Raw genomic sequence first — 16,606 nt, 5'->3', positions numbered from 1 at the left:
CTCCATAGCTCAAAACGTCAATGAGTTGACTGGGGGCTCCCGTAGAATTAAGCCGGCAAAGATGCTGCGAATCCAGCCAAGAGAGACTCGATCAACGTCGAGAGAAAATCCTCCAGAAAAGTTTCTAAGTGCGAAAGTAACCTTTTAACAGAGTCCTCCTACTTAGTTTATCCAGCCAATGCTCCATCACAGTCAGCCTCAAACTAGGACTTTGTCCCGATCAAGCGCGACCAGATGTCCCAATTTGGGGATATTGGTTCTTAAGTACTGTAAAGTGTTTATTCTTTAAAAAACTCATATCTCTGGTTCCCTGCATTGGCTTTTTGTCGGTTTGGTGTCATTTTAAATATACAAATATTTCCTATGTTTATAAATTAGTGTTGGATTTTTATTTTGTGTTGTGTCATACTTACGAATGTAATGATGTTTTTAAATGCTTTACACAACTGTCTCCTAAGTTAAGCCTGCCTGCTTGTCACCAGCACCCAGGGTTTTAGCAAGGGCCAGACTGGTGATACCGGGTGATTCCGCAGGAAGCTGGAAGGTTAGGGACCTTTTCTTCCACAGGAGGCTGGTTTTGTTGCTTGGGAGCAATTTTTTGGAGCAAAACCGGCCCCAAGTATCAAAATCAGAAGGCCACGGTGACAGTCTGCACTAAGCCAATGGTACCAGCCTCTCCCTCCCGGCCACGCCCGCACATTGTTGCAGGCTGCACGCTTTACTTGTGACAGAAGCAGTAGTGCAAGGCTGATTGCACTCGGCCCTTCAGCTCACCTCCGGGAATGATCTGATTGGCTATCTAAGCATGAAAAACACTCTGAAAGCCCTCTGTCTCCTCCTACACCGGCCCACAGCCTCCGGGAACCATGGAGCAGGATTTCAAAAAGATAATAGCCCGGACAACTGCTTGAACCCGGTTTTATGAGGTGTGTGAAATGGACTTGTTGAACTCCATCTTCTTCTCCCTGTGTCTTACTTATTCACAACTTAGTTTGGGAATCTCTTTGCACATTCAGAATGGGAGCTGTCGTGCTCGTGCTGCGTGAACTTGCGGGTGTAGGTTCTCAGAGCCATAGCATCCCAACTCCTTCTCAGCTGTAGCCCACATTTTAGTTTGTGCATGGTGGGCCCTGAGTAGTGAGATGCTTGTAAAAAATAAATAAACGGCTTGTGGTGCTCGTGCATCGACAACTGGGTCCACAACTGATGCCATCATCAATCCAGTAAAGTCCACAGATGGCATAGAGAGCAGCTCTACCACAGTCATCCCATTGGCATCTCCCAAAGGAGCTAAAACTGAAATATTAGGTGCTCAATCTTCATTTTGGTCTTGTTTTCCTATTTATTTTCATAAAATGTTAACCTTTTCCTTGTGACCCTATAAAATGGCAATTATGTATAATGTTGCACACAAAAAACAATACGGCTGTATTTTAAATAGAACATTAAAGCTTTAAAAAGTTGGCATATTGGCACACCCATCAAAAGTAGTATCAGGTCTGGCACAGGACAGCGGATGAGTAAAAAAAACACCAAACACGATATGGTTCTGTGTAGCCATTCTCAAGTTATCACGCTATCGCGATAGACTTATAATGCGGCTAAGAGTATATGGTATGGCTACACTACAAACAACCCAGCAATGATTTTACGAAGGTTGCAGAGAGGCCCTACTCATGTAGGGGTCCCCCCTCACAAATACCTCAGCACCCTGCCTTGTAGGATTACCAAGGCCTGCTCTAGGGGTGACCTATGAGAGTATCTGTGTTGTAATGGGGTGGGATATAGGGTACCTATATTCCTGTAAGGGGTGCTAGCACCACCTTACCCAGACTACAGTAGTGGTCTGGTGGTGTCAGTTTGTATGGCTGTCCCAGGGTGGCACAATAAGTGCTGCAGCCCTGGTAGGCCTACTGAGGGACCCATGCCCTGGGTACCTAGGGTACCATCTACAAGGGACTGTCAGGGCATCCTCAGCATCCAATTAGTTTGTACCTAGGGTACTTCACATTAGTTTTAGGGAGAAAGCAGATAGGCTGGGGTCCTGGATAGCAGGATCCCAGCCAGACTAGTCAAAAACCACTCAAATACCAGGCAAAAAGTTGGGGGCAACCATTAGTCAGATTCCACCTTCCTACAGCACCTCACCAATGGGGGTGCCAGCACTTTGTATTCACACAGCTCTGATGATGCACCTCACCCACGGGGCTGCCAGCACTTTGTATTCACACACCTCTGATGATGCACCTCACCCACGGGGCTGCCAGCACTTTGTATTCACACAGCTTTGATGATGCAGCTCGGGCACGGGGCTGCCGGCACTGTGTATTCACACAGCACTGGTGATGCACCTCAGGCATGGGGCTGCCGGCACTTTGTATTCACTCAGCTCTGATGATGCACCTCAGGCCCGGGATGCCGGCACTTTGTATTCACACAGTTGTGATAATGCACCTCGGGCATGGGTCTGCCAGCACTTTGTATTCACATAGCTCTGATGATGCACCTCAGGCATGGGGCTGCCAGAGCTTTGTATTCTCACAGGTCTGATGATGCACCTCAGGCCCAGGCTGCCGGCACGTCGTATTCACACAGCTCTGATGATGCACCTCGGGCATGGGGCTGCTGGCACTTTGTATTCACACAGCTCTGATGATGCACCTTGGGCACAGGGCTGCCTGCACTTTGTATTCACACAGCGCTGGTGATGCACCTCAGGCACGGGGCTGCCGGTACTTTGTATTCACACAGCTCTGATGATGCACCTCGGACACTGGGCTACCAGCACTTTGTATTCACACAGCTCTGGTGAGGCATCTCACCCATGGGGCTGCCGGCACTTTGTATTCACACAGCTCTGATGATGCACCTCACCCACGGGGTTGCCGGCACTTTGTATTCACACAGCTCTGATGATGCACCTCAGGCACAGGGCTGCCGGCACTTTTTATTCACACAGCTCTGATGATGCACCTCAGGCACGGGGCTGCCGGCACTTTTTATTCACACAGCGCTGGTGATGCACCTCAGCCACTGGTCTGCTGACACTTTGTATTCACACAGCTCTGACGATGCACCTCACCCTCTGGGCTGCTGGCACTTTGTATTCACACAGCTCTGATGATGCACCTCACCCACGGGGCTGCAGGCACTAAGTGTTCACACTGCTCTGACGATGCACCTCACCCACGGGGCTACCGGCACTTTGTATTTACACATCTCTGATGATGCACCTAGGGCACAGGGCTGCCAGCACTTTGTATTCACACAGCGCCGGTGATGCACCTCAGGCATGGGGCTGTCGGCACTTTGTATTCACACAGCTCTGACGATGCACCTCGGACACGGGGCTACCAGCACTTTGTATTCACACAGCTCTGGTGAGGCATCTCACCCATGGGGCTGCCGGCACTTTGTATTCACACAGCTCTGATGATGCACCTCACCCACGGGGTTGCCGGCACTTTGTATTCACACAGCTCTGATGATGCACCTCAAGCACGGGGCTGCCGGCACTTTTTATTCACACAGCGCTGGTGATGCACCTCAGCCACTGGTCTGCTGACACTTTGTATTCACACAGCTCTGACGATGCACCTCACCCTCTGGGCTGCTGGCACTTTGTATTCACACAGCTCTGATGATGCACCTCACCCACGGGGCTGCAGGCACTAAGTGTTCACACTGCTCTGACGATGCACCTCACCCACGGGGCTACCGGCACTTTGTATTTACACATCTCTGATGATGCACCTAGGGCACAGGGCTGCCAGCACTTTGTATTCACACAGCGCCGGTGATGCACCTCAGGCATGGGGCTGTCGGCACTTTGTATTCACACAGCTCTGACGATGCACCTCAGACACGGGGCTACCAGCACTTTGTATTCACACAGCTCTGGTGAGGCATCTCACCCATGGGGCTGCCGGCACTTTGTATTCACACAGCTCTGATGATGCACCTCACCCACGGGGTTGCCGGCACTTTGTATTCACACAGCTCTGATGATGCACCTCAGGCACGGGGCTGCCGGCACTTTTTATTCACACAGCGCTGGTGATGCACCTCAGCCACTGGTCTGCTGACACTTTGTATTCACACAGCTCTGACGATGCACCTCACCCTCTGGGCTGCTGGCACTTTGTATTCACATAGCTCTGATGATGCACCTCACCCACGGGGCTGCAGGCACTAAGTGTTCACACTGCTCTGACGATGCACCTCACCCACGGGGCTACCGGCACTTTGTATTTACACATCTCTGATGATGCACCTAGGGCACAGGGCTGCCAGCACTTTGTATTCACACAGCGCCGGTGATGCAGCTCAGGCATGGGGCTGTCGGCACTTTGTATTCACACAGCTCTGACGATGCACCTCAGACACGGGGCTACCAGCACTTTGTATTCACACAGCTCTGGTGAGGCATCTCACCCATGGGGCTGCCGGCACTTTGTATTCACACAGCTCTGATGATGCACCTCACCCACGGGGTTGCCGGCACTTTGTATTCACACAGCTCTGATGATGCACCTCAGGCACGGGGCTGCCGGCACTTTTTATTCACACAGCGCTGGTGATGCACCTCAGCCACTGGTCTGCTGACACTTTGTATTCACACAGCTCTGACGATGCACCTCACCCTCTGGGCTGCTGGCACTTTGTATTCACATAGCTCTGATGATGCACCTCACCCACGGGGCTGCAGGCACTAAGTGTTCACACTGCTCTGACGATGCACCTCACCCACGGGGCTACCGGCACTTTGTATTTACACATCTCTGATGATGCACCTAGGGCACAGGGCTGCCAGCACTTTGTATTCACACAGCTCTGACGATGCACCTCAGGCACAGGGCTGCCGGCTCTTTCTATTCACGCAGCTCTGACGATGCTCCTCCCCCATGTGGCTGTCGGCAGTTTCCTTTCACTCAGCTCTGATGATGCACATCACCCATGGGTTGCCGGCACTTTGTATTCACACAGCTTTGATGATGCACCTCACCCCCGGGGCTGCCCGCACTTTGTACTCACACAGCTCTGGTAATGAAACTGCCGGCAGTTTCTGTTCACGCAGTTCTGGTGATGAAAATGAGTGATGGGCAGGCGTAAGCCAAGGCGACCATCTCCCAAGGGAATTGATACTTAAGGGCAGTGTGATCAATTGTCACAGAAATAAACTCATTTTTTATTTGAACGCATGTGGGTTGAGCGGTTAGTTAATGACACATGACAATGGGACACCGTATTGGGGAAATGATTACATTTTCGATTGTACTATGTAATAAATACTTTTGTTAACTGATCCTAATAATGTTTTCATTGATGGTGGTTCTGCTTTCTATTTTAACGTGAGTATTCCCTGCAAGAAACTCCTCTGAATTTGTTGTTGTAAAATGTTGTTTTTGTGTCCCTATTCCTATATGGCTGGGTCACTATATCGCTGGGCCCACTGCCTATGACAAACTCCTCTGTATGTCTTGTGCCTCTCACTCTTCTGGCATCTGTGATCATCCGCACTGCCCCTCCTCCTCTGGTGCCAGAATGTAATGGTGTTTAAAGCTGGGTTCAGAGTAGCACGGAAAGGAGCAGGTATGTGTGAGACCTCCCAGAATGTGTGAAACACACTTTCTCTCTATCACATTATACACCTACAAGTCTAAGCCCGCCCTCTCTACAGAGTGAGTGAAGCCATATTTCACATTTTGTCATAGAGATCTATTTACGTGACACGGCTCCCTCTTTCATTCTAGTGCCTAGAAGCACGCCTGCACATGCCGTCAGGTGTAATGTCCCGGGCAGCTCTGCCCCTCACAGAAGGACAGATTTTAAATATTGACTACAGAGTGCTCTGTTTAGACCCCATGGTAATCTGGACGCCAGTGATTACTTTCTAAAACTTTAGTTTATTATTCTTGTTTATAATTCCGACAGAAATAACACAATTGGCACATCTTTCGACAGTTCCTGTGCCAGCTGCAAAGTCACTGTTTCAGTTCGAATTGTGGTTAAGAGAAATGGCTGACAGTATCCCCGCCCCAAACATATTTATTCAGTGCAAAATTCAGCCATCGAAAGGAAAACAGAGAACGTTTCATTTTATTCAGATCTGCATCTTTATTTAATCATGTTCACAGGTCAATAGGTTGCAACAGTGAAGAATCACGCGACAGATACACAATGTCACCGAAATGTCACAGCTGAGACTAGAGGATAACACAAGACAGTCTTGCATCCACCAAAGTGAATGTCTTCATCACAGGACCTAAATCCTGGGTTTCATTCTGTAGCTGAATGAGTTCCCACTGATAATCACAGCCCTACAAATATTGTAGAAGACCCGGAAGGAGTACATACTCAGTCACTGAGATACAAATCCATGGCAGGGAGTTCACTACATAGACTCTCTTTATAAAAGAGAAACACTGCATTGTGTAACTCACACAAATAGCGCCAAGACTGCTTCTAAAATGAAGACTTGGCACTAGTGAAAACTGTTACTTCCTTCCAATCAACAACAATGAATGTTACACTTTGGAGAATACACAATATGTGTGCACATCATCACATTCACTTTGCAGGGATAATACACAAACCTCTCAAAGAAGAGAAACACACTTTACCTTCACAGAAGGTAGGGCTTTTAAATCATGAATTTCCATTTGAAAATACAGATATATCCTCACTAATAGTTAAAAGGCATTTAATGTGCCTCTTGGGGAATGTATAAAATACATCACATTCAATTTTCAGAGACAATTTGGAATTTCTGAAAGTACAGAAACACTTTGTCTACACAGCCCTTTTCGATTCATTTTCAATAGAAAATACTAAATATCAAAATTGATACAAGGGAGGCCCGGAGCCCCTCATCACTCACTTCAGCCAATGAGTGATAATTACGTAATTTGTAACTTCATAGAAACACAGAAGGTAAACACACACTGCACGTGCACAAGGCTCTAATCCGAATCCCTCAGATTACAAGCACATCTATTATTCTCTTTTTTTTTTTTTTTTGTCCTCATTGCTACCATGGTTTCAGTGCCATACCAGATTACCCTACAGTCAGCTGTCTCAGTTCAAAAGAACTGGCAGGGATATATGACCAAGGAAGTGAGTAGAAGATATCCCTCAGCAATTGCAGTTTCAATCTTGGAAGGCGAAGAACCAGGCATTTCCCTTCTTGTAAACCACCTTGGTGTAAGTGGCAACCAAGTCAGCCCGGGCTAGGACCAGGTATGGTACAAATGGCTAGAACACCATAATAGGGTAATCATCGGACCCGGGGAAAAAAAAAAAAAAAACCCCGGGTAATTCAGTGTACCCATGGCAACAAATACCAAAAGGCTCTTTTGCTCTGATTACCAGCCCTAGCCAGGTCCATACGTGATGTATATATGACGGAGGCCTGCCATTTGCCGAAGGAAGGAGGGGACACGTCCTTCCATTTCTTGCAGATCTCCCTTCTTGCCAACAAAATCGTATAGAACACTAAATTTTTGGCTGCACCTTGAGCTCCTTCCAAAATCCCGAAGATCACAAGAGGTAAGTCAATGTTTACTTTAACACCCAATGAGGTAGTTAGCAAGTTACTGATAGCTGCCCAGTATGACACTAAACTGGGGCAGTCAAAAAACATATGGGTGTCTGGAGCCGCCAGAAAACCACATCTGGAACAAGCAATTGAGTTACCCTCGGAAAATTTAGATAGTCTAAGAGGAGAATAATATGCCCTATGCAGTGTTAGCAAGTGGTTCCTCCGTAACCAAGAAGGCTTAACTATGCTGCACAAAAGGCCGAATGAGTCTGTCCAAAGATTTTGTAAGTTTGGGCCAGAGATTGAAGGGCTCCAAAGTGAATCAGGCAGATCAAAGACTCCATCCGTTTCCTCCAACAAAAGATTATACCATTGTGAGGTCTCCTTTTTTCCCACGGGGTTGTTCATCAAGTTGTTTATGAGCAGGCTATATCCTCCAAGTGGAAACTTATTTCTTTCTAAGGCTTGAGATTTGTAGGCCTGAGTCCAACTATGTATTTGAAGGTATTTAAGTCTTGACAGATTAGGGCCGATCTTAGCCAGAAGATGTTCCCATGGAAGCAGCTCCCCGTCAAAAAAAAGGTCTCCCCAGACCTCTAAGCCTGCGTCTCTTATTGGAGCCGCTAGAATGTCTTCAAGCCAAACAGGGTTTTCAGGGAGACCCCATAGCGGCGTCCTTTCACAAAAGTAGCTTACTTTTATCGATCTTGTGACTTCGGCCCATAATTTTGCCAAGCCTTGTAGTACCTTCAGTTTGATCTTTTTAAAGTACTTGGGGTTGCCGAATTTAAATAGAAAGGCTGATTGACTAGCTTCTTCCCCTTCTAACATGGCTGAAAACATTAGACCCACCCCGTAGTCTGTAGGTATTTTTAACAACATGCGGGAATGAGTTAACTGGAAGGCCCAAGCATATAATTTCAAGTCCGGGGCTGCCAAGCCCCCTTTGTCCCTTCGCCTTCTAAGCTTTTTCCATGAAATCCTTGCCTGTTTGTTGTTCCAGATAAAAGATGTTATGTCTGACTGCAATTTAACTAAACAAGAATAATCAAAGTGCAAGGGAATGGTACAAAACAAAAACGAAATTTTAGGAAGGATCGACATCTTGATTAAGTTGACCCTCCCAATTAAAGATAGTGGGATATGAGACCATGAGTGTAGTAACCTACGGCATTCTTTAGCTACCGATGTTAAATTAACTTGAGCTATTTTTTCTATGTCCTTCCCTATCTGTAGACCCAAATATCTCATCGAGGAGCCCGTTTGTAAGTCTATAGCTTGCCCTTCATGATTCCAAACAAGCATCTCGGTTTTAGTATCATTAATTTCGTAACCGGAGACTTGACCAAATGAACGAGCAATCCTTAAAATTATAGGGAGTGCAGAGCCAACATCTGAGGTAAGAATAAGCACGTCGTCAGCATATAGGGCTACTTTCCTCACCCACCCTTTATACGAGAATGGCTTAATAGAAGTCTCCTCCCTCAGTTGTTGCGCAAAGGGTTCGATATAAAAATCAAACAAGAGGGGGGAAAGTGGGCAGCCCTGCCGTGTCCCCCTAGTGATGGTAACAGGGTCAGACAGATCTCCATTGACCAAGAGGCGTGCTACAGGATTATGATATAACAAGCCAATTGCCCTACGTATCCCATCCCCCACGCCAAACTTAGCCAAGGCCCCCGACAGGTACACCCAATTAACTCTATCGAAGGCCTTGGTCGCATCCAACGTGAGGGCGGCCAAAGGAAGGGTCCGAGCCGATGCTATATCTATGGCACCTATTAAATCATAGGTTAGCTCGAATAATTGTCGCCCCTTAACGAAACCCTTTTGGTCCGGATGGAGAACCAGAGGCGCAATCACAGCCAACCTAGATGCCAAGATTGTGGTAAAGATCTTGTAATCCACATTCAGGATTGAAATTGGCCTATAAGAACCACAAGCCGTCTTTGGTTTCCCTGGCTTCAGAATAAGGGTGATTGAGGCATTATCCCAGGAATCTGGCGGGAGCTGACCTTCCAGTAGGATTTGGTTAAAAAGAACGGTGAGGAATGGAACTAATTCTATTTCAAGGGCTCTATAGATTTCTGCCGGCAGACCGTCAGGTCCAGCCGCTTTCCCCTTCTTACTTCTTTTAATGGCAGATCTTACCTCATCCTCAGTGATAGCTTTATCTAAAGATTGAGATTGCTCGGCAGATAGTGAAGGTAAATTGATGTGCCTTAACCAACCCTCCCGATGGAGATTAGGAAGGGGTTTTCTGAGTCTTCTGCAAATCAGTTAGAGATAAGGAAACACTGTGAAGCTCTGGACAATAAGATTGTGGGGTTGAATGTCAGAACAGGAGCTTTGGAAGAGACCTCTGCAGCACTCTCTACTAATATGAAGCAAGTCATAAGGATGATATAAAAAAGCTTACTAGAGAGGAGCAAAGTCTAAACGAGAGATTGGAGTCATTAGAAAATAATGCCAGGCGGGGGAATATACGGATTCTCAATATTCCGGAAGGTTCTGAGGGCTCTGATATAAAGCATTTTATTTCTGTTTTGTTAAAGGAGTCCCTGGGCTTAGAGCACTCAGTAGAGGAGTTAGCCATGGACATACAACGAGTCCACAGAGATCCCTTTCGGCGGAATCCCCAGAGATCGAAGCCCCGTAAGATTCTGGTCAACTTCCATACGTATGTGCTGAAGGAGCAGATCCTAAATTTGGCATTAAAGCAAAAATCTCTTGTGGGGAGTGGGTTTACTTTCTTAGTTAGGTCTGACCTCTCTAGAATTACATTGGAGAAGCAATGGGAGTTTGGGAGGAGACTGGACGCTTTTAGGAAAGTAGGAGCAACAGCTCAGCTTATGTTTCCGGCAGCCATCAAAGTTATGCATAATAATCGGATGTATAACATCAGGTCAGTTCAGGAAGCCGATGAGCTTTTGTTGATTCTAGGCAAGGAGCATAAATAGTCTAAATATGCATCGTTATAACCTTGGTGTCTCTCTCCTGATAAGCCTTATGGACCGCGTTCATCTTTAACATATAGGTCTGTATAGGTCTAGCCTCCTTACTTTATGCCATATTTTTTTTTTTTTATAACACAAAAAATGTCTTTTTCTCTTCCGATCTCCATGTAGCTAAATTGGCCAAAGTTATGTTTTGGTTACTTTTTTTTTTTCTACTGCCTCATGGGTGGGGGCTTACATCATCGACGTATATTTTTCATATCTTATTTTCCATCGCTGGAAGGGAGGGGATTCTCTTTGACGGGAGCCTTGTCAAGGGGTGCTTCTACCGGATCATTTTCCGGCTAGATAACACAAGGGTTTTCCAAGGGGGGTGGGGTAGCTGGGAGATGTTTCACGGGGGTAGGAGGGGGGTTGGGGGTGGCAAAAATATAAAATGGTCCTCATAGCTCGAAGCAGTTCTATTAAAGATGGAAGTAGGCATATATTGATTCAGGAACCAATGCAACAAACGGTAATCTTGGCTTTGTTTTTACAGTTTTTTCCCTTTAAGTATGGGTAGTGTAAAATATATCTCCTGGAATGTTAATGGCCTCCGCACCAAGCCCAGAGCTAATAGAATCATGCAATATTTGCGGGATTTGGATGCGCAGGTCTTGGTGCTCCAGGAGACACACCTAACTCACACGGAAATGCTTACCCTTATTAAGAAAAACAACTGGATAGACTTTGCAGTTTCGACTACCCAAACATCTAATACAAGAGGGGTCTCAATTGTATTTAAAAAAGGAGTTAAAGCTAGGCTGATATCACAGGCAGTTGACCCAGGTGGCAGATGGGCCATAGTGTCAGTTGTTATATCTGGTAAACAAAGTACAATCTTAGGATATTATGGTCCGAATCAGGACGATCCCTCCATTTTGGAATCTATATTCTCACATTTGATTACCTTCCCTGAACCCATTATCTTGGCAGGCGATTTTAATATCGTACTGGATCCTCTGTTGGACAAATCACCCAATACTCGATCCTCTGTTTTTTCTAAAACGAGGGCCCTGCTCCAAAGCGCCATGAAGCAATATGGGTATGTTGATATCTGGAGAGCGAGGTCGGGGCAACAACAAGGGGTCTCTTTTAGGAACTATAAATATCACCACCAGTCCAGAATAGATTTCATCTTAATAAGTCTGAGGCTGGTGGATTCCGTTAAGAGTATTAGCTACCTCCCATCACATCTGTCGGACCATGCAGCGGTAGTAATGGAGATTGCCAGTTTGATTAAAAAGAGTTCCACCTCATGGTCTTTTGACCGGTCTCTTCTCTCATCAGTAGAGGATATTACTTTTCTTAAATCAGAAACCCATAATTTTTTGATCTCCAACAGTGGCTCAGCTACGTCTAGGATAATCTGGGACTCGTTTAAAGCCTTCTTGAGAGGGGTTATCATTGGGAAAGTTTCATACCGTAGGAAGTTGCATAGAGAGGAAGTCACTTCTATTGAAGATCAGATATCTCAAATACAACAAGAAATAGATTCCAACTGTATGGATTCCGGTTTAGATCTGCCCAATCTCCATAATCAATTAGTGACTTTGAAGGGTAGTCTGAGTTCTTTATTAAATCTTCGACTTCAACAAAGATGGGAAGTCAGTAAGTTGGCCCATTTTGAATACACTGAAGGTGCCGGGAAATTACTGGCCTGGAAAACCAAAACTGATCTGGTGCGGAATAACATCGCTGCAATAATGGTAGATAACATCATCTTTTCTTCAGATGAGGACATCGGGGCAGCCTTCAGAGATTACTTTCAAGTAATCTATGAGGAGGATAAGCAGATCTCGCCAGAGTCTGTTGAGGGTTGGTTAAGGGACACATCTATTATTCTCACAGACACATTCATCTGCAGAATCACACGGTGCACTATATCCATCCTTTCAGGATATTAACATATTTGTACGTCAATCAACTTCTTAAAATGAAGTAAAATTGGAAAATTCCAGAGCGCCGCTAGAACTCAGGAATGAAAATAACGTATTCCAAAATATGCATCAAAATTCACAAAAGTAGGTCCTATTGGAGGCAAGAACTCTACATGACATATGAATTTCTTGTAAAGAAACAGTTTAAAACATTCTGAAACTGAAGGCACATCCTATTAATTGCTTTAGTTCATTCTCTTCATTAATGTATTATATTATAGATGCTTACACCTAGATCCAGTGCTCAACAAATCTATATTCATACAATATATACTGTGAAATCACAGTATTCATCCAGCGTTTACCCTAAACGGATATAAAATTCACACTGTCCATCCTCTAAGGATGTAACAGCTGCACTGCCCATCCTGCGGGGATATAAAACTCATACACTTCCCATCCTACAGGGATATAATATTCACACTGTCCATCGTGTGTGTGGATTAAACATTCATACACTGTCCATCCTAAATGGATATAATTTTACTCATTGTCCATCCTGTAAGGATGTCATCGATCCACTGCCCACCCTGCTGTGTGGATATAATACTCGCACACTGTTTTATGAGGAAATAGCATTCTCACACTCTTCATCCTATGAGGATACAATAGTCACACATTGGCCATAACATGAAGATATCACATTCACACACTGTCCCTCCTGCAAGGGTATAATATACAGACTGTCTATCCTATGAGGATGTAATATTCACACTGTCCCTTCTATGGGGATGAATGTTCACTCACTGTCGATCCTGTGAGCATATAATATTCACTTTGTCCATCATGTGAGGATATACAGTCACGTACTGTCCTCCTCAGCAGGATATAATATTCACATACTGTTCATCCTATGAGGATATACAGTCACTCTTCACTCCGCTCCTTGAAGTGCAGTAAACTCCCCCTGCACAGCAGGGCGCGCTCCAGGCACGAGAATGAATATTCTCCCTCAGAGAGGACCGAGGCCTCTAAAGAAGTCCGAAGAAGAGTCCAGGCCGCGCTCCCCGCATTACCAGGGTCTCCACGGGGCTCTGGGGCTGTCCTGGGCGGGCTCTTTAGTGCTGCTGGGACAGACAGGAGGCCGAGAAGGACACACCGCCTCTGCTGCAGCCGCAGGTCTATGGAGGGCCCGCAGCAGCTTCATCCGGGTCTCTGTGGGGGCTCCGTGGAGGGAGAAGAAGTGCAGAGAGTCCTGGAGGCACCTGGAGTAACCTTCACTGGAGGCCGCGGCTGCAGGGAGAGACGAGGGGTTAATATCTGTACATTTACACACCAGGGAGTAAACACACATAAAAAAAATCCAGTTACAGCTCTCTAGAATGCTTTCCTCTGGTTGCTACAATTAAGTTACAGGTAGTTCTGATACTCTTAAAACACGAGTTTAAGTTAAATGGCGCTGGAAATTGACATATTTAAGTCATAATAAGCTTGCCCCGAGTACCATCTCGATGCGATTATTACCAGTTACGTCTCTGCACTATCTAACCCCCGCCACCCCCACACGCGGACAAACACAAAACTGCAGAGAACACCCACTGAAGTTTTAACCCTTTAGTTTACTGCCTCTCACCTGGTGCCGGTGTCTGCACGCGCCGGGCCAGGTACGTCACGGCCATTTCCAGGATATCCGCTTTCTCTGCTTTGGGCGGAAGTTCATGTTCCTCAAACTCTCTCTGCAGTAACATCCTCAGCTGCTCGATGCTGCTGTTGATGCGATCTCTCCTCAGCTTCTCCACCGCTGGCTTCCTCAGCTGCAGAGACAAAATATGGATTTGTTATTGTATTGAAACAAACGTATAAAGGTGTCTAAAGTCCATAAAAGGTAATAGCAAAACTTTTAGTTACTCCAGTGTGATAAACAGCTCAATTAAATAATGTTAATTTAGAACTAGGGTGATATTAAAAGATCAATAAATACAGCCACTGTTGATAAAATATATTGGGAGTTCATTTTACACGTGTACTTTTTGTATATTCGAAAAACCTAAATATGCTTTTTAAATATTAATGTCCAGACACTTACCTTTCTAATGTGTCTCTCCTCGCGCTCCTCTTCATATTTCCTCTCGGTGCTGAAAGGCGCCATCTTGCCCGGTGTTGGGTGAGCAGCGGGAGTCTCTGCAGTGAACCCTCAGTGATCGGTATCTGAAGAGCTCGCTCCCTCCTGCCCTATTTATCCCCCTCCGCCTGCAGGGTAATGTGTGGGTCTGGGGCTGGAGAGAGGTTCCCACACTCAGCAGCCAATCAGAGAGCAGCAGGGACAATGGAAGTGTGGCACATTACAAGATGGGAGGGTGGGGGTGTGGAAATTTAGCGTGCAAACTGAACATTATCTGCGCCATCTTGCCTCTCCCCAGCGCCACGCACAGCGAATGCACGGCCGCCATTTTAGGCACCCCACTCTCTCCCCGCTCATTCTCGATCACCAGCGCTTCCCCCTGGCGCTGCGAACATCCCCCCGTGCGCCGGCCACCCCCGCTCTCTCATACACGGGCCATAAACCCTCTCCTTCTGCGCGACCCTGCTACGGAACCACATCCGACCGACATCCCATACATGGTCATGCCTCTCCTTTGATAACCCCCTTCCTCTGCGCCCCATTGTCCGAACTGGTCCCAAGCCATCACCTAGCCCTGCGGATGCAGTTTATTGCCCCTACTGTAAGGGAAACACCCCGCATCAAAGGGATTACAGTAGATCAAAGCCCCTACCCCCTGAGACCCGGCCGGTTGCACACACCCCCGGGAATTAGCGGAATTCCCTGCTGCGCGATAGCCATCTCCCACTGCGGGTAGGGTGGGAACCTCTACTGTAACTATGTGTGGGATCGGATCTGAGCCGGGGCTTCAGGGGATGTTCTTTCATGCATCAAGAGAATCTCAAGAATGTACTATGTGTAATAAAGCAATAAACCGGTGTATAAGAGACCAGGTCTCAGAGATGCGGTTAGAGCACCTCGTGACGATACCTTGCTGTCTGATCTGATGTGTTCTGCTCCGACGGAATAAAACTTTGTTTCCTGCCTTCCAGTCTCCGGCGCGTGCCTCTTTCATTGGTAAATTATCGAGTGGTATGAGAGGCGATTACCGCCGGGCAAATACTTGAAAGATTATCGACTGAAACTGCCGCTACCATTTAACAATTGGCGTCCCAAACGTGGGGCCCATCAGCGACACGTGGATCCAGTGGGAGAGGTCCCGACGACAGAGTGAATGACTGCAACGATCGGGAGAGCTCCTGCCCAATAGACCCTCGTCTGGCAGCCGATCATCCGAACTTCACTGGTTCCGAGCAGACCTCTCTCGAGTGATCTACGGTCCTGACTGGGAACCATCAGGAGTGCCGCGGCAAATACGGAGAGTAGAGGACGATCGGGCGCTGGAGGCGGAAGACGAGAAACTGTCCACGCGGTCCGGGTAAGGTCGTGATACACGACAAAATGCGAAATAATTGATTGATTGTTTAAAGCTTTGGAAATACTAGTATTGCTCATTGATTGTTCTTTTTGAGATATTCGCTGTCTACAAACGGGGAGGAGTAGAAATATCTCTCTCTCTCTCCCTTTGCAGATAGTGAAGGGTAGGTAACGCAGACTTTTGTCCCCGTTGAAACCCGTCGTGCCTATCTTTATCTCCCCATTGATTGATTGTCCGAACATTGATTGTTTTGGAGAATAGTGCTTTTTGAGATATTCTCTGTTTGCAAATAACGTAGAATAGGAATATTCTGTCTAGTCTTTGCAAATAGTGAAGGGTAGGTAATGCTGACTTTTGTCCCCGTTGAAACCCGTCATGCCTATCTTTATCTCCCATTGATTGATTGATTGATTGATTGTCCGAACACTAGTTGTTCGATATTGGTTCTTTGGAGGTATTCTCTGCTTACAAATAACGAAGAATAGAGATATTCTGTCTAGTCTTTGCAAGCAGTGAAAAGATAGGTAGTGCTGACTTTTGTCCCCGTTGAAACCCGTCATGCCTATCTTCTCCCCACTGATTGGTAGTTGGTTCTGCCCGGACCGCTTATTAGAGGTGAACCATCCGGCTCCACTGGAGGGCACCCCTAATAAGGACATGTTCACTAAATATGGACTAGTCGCCGTAGCTTATACCAAGCTATGGCATAAA

The 16,606-nt window shown here is 46.5% G+C and overlaps 1 protein-coding gene across 1 annotated transcript; it reads right to left on the bottom strand.

Moving 5' to 3' along the window:
- Positions 1 to 13,331: 13,331 nt before the first annotated feature.
- Positions 13,332 to 14,566, bottom strand: LOC146867336 (transcription factor HES-5-like). Its single transcript, XM_085614944.1, has 3 exons — positions 14,503 to 14,566; positions 14,050 to 14,230; positions 13,332 to 13,709 (listed from the first exon to the last, which is right to left on the bottom strand). Exons 1-3 carry the CDS (start codon positions 14,563 to 14,565, stop codon positions 13,489 to 13,491), a joined length of 465 nt encoding a protein of 154 aa, XP_085471070.1. The 5' UTR covers position 14,566; the 3' UTR covers positions 13,332 to 13,488.
- Positions 14,567 to 16,606: the final 2,040 nt, after the last annotated feature.

This window comes from Triturus cristatus, chromosome 1_2, assembly GCF_964204655.1.
Source record: "Triturus cristatus chromosome 1_2, aTriCri1.1, whole genome shotgun sequence".
Taxonomy (NCBI): domain Eukaryota; kingdom Metazoa; phylum Chordata; class Amphibia; order Caudata; family Salamandridae; genus Triturus; species Triturus cristatus.
Note: the sequence above shows the minus strand (reverse complement) of the source record. Positions and strands in the feature narration are given on the sequence as shown.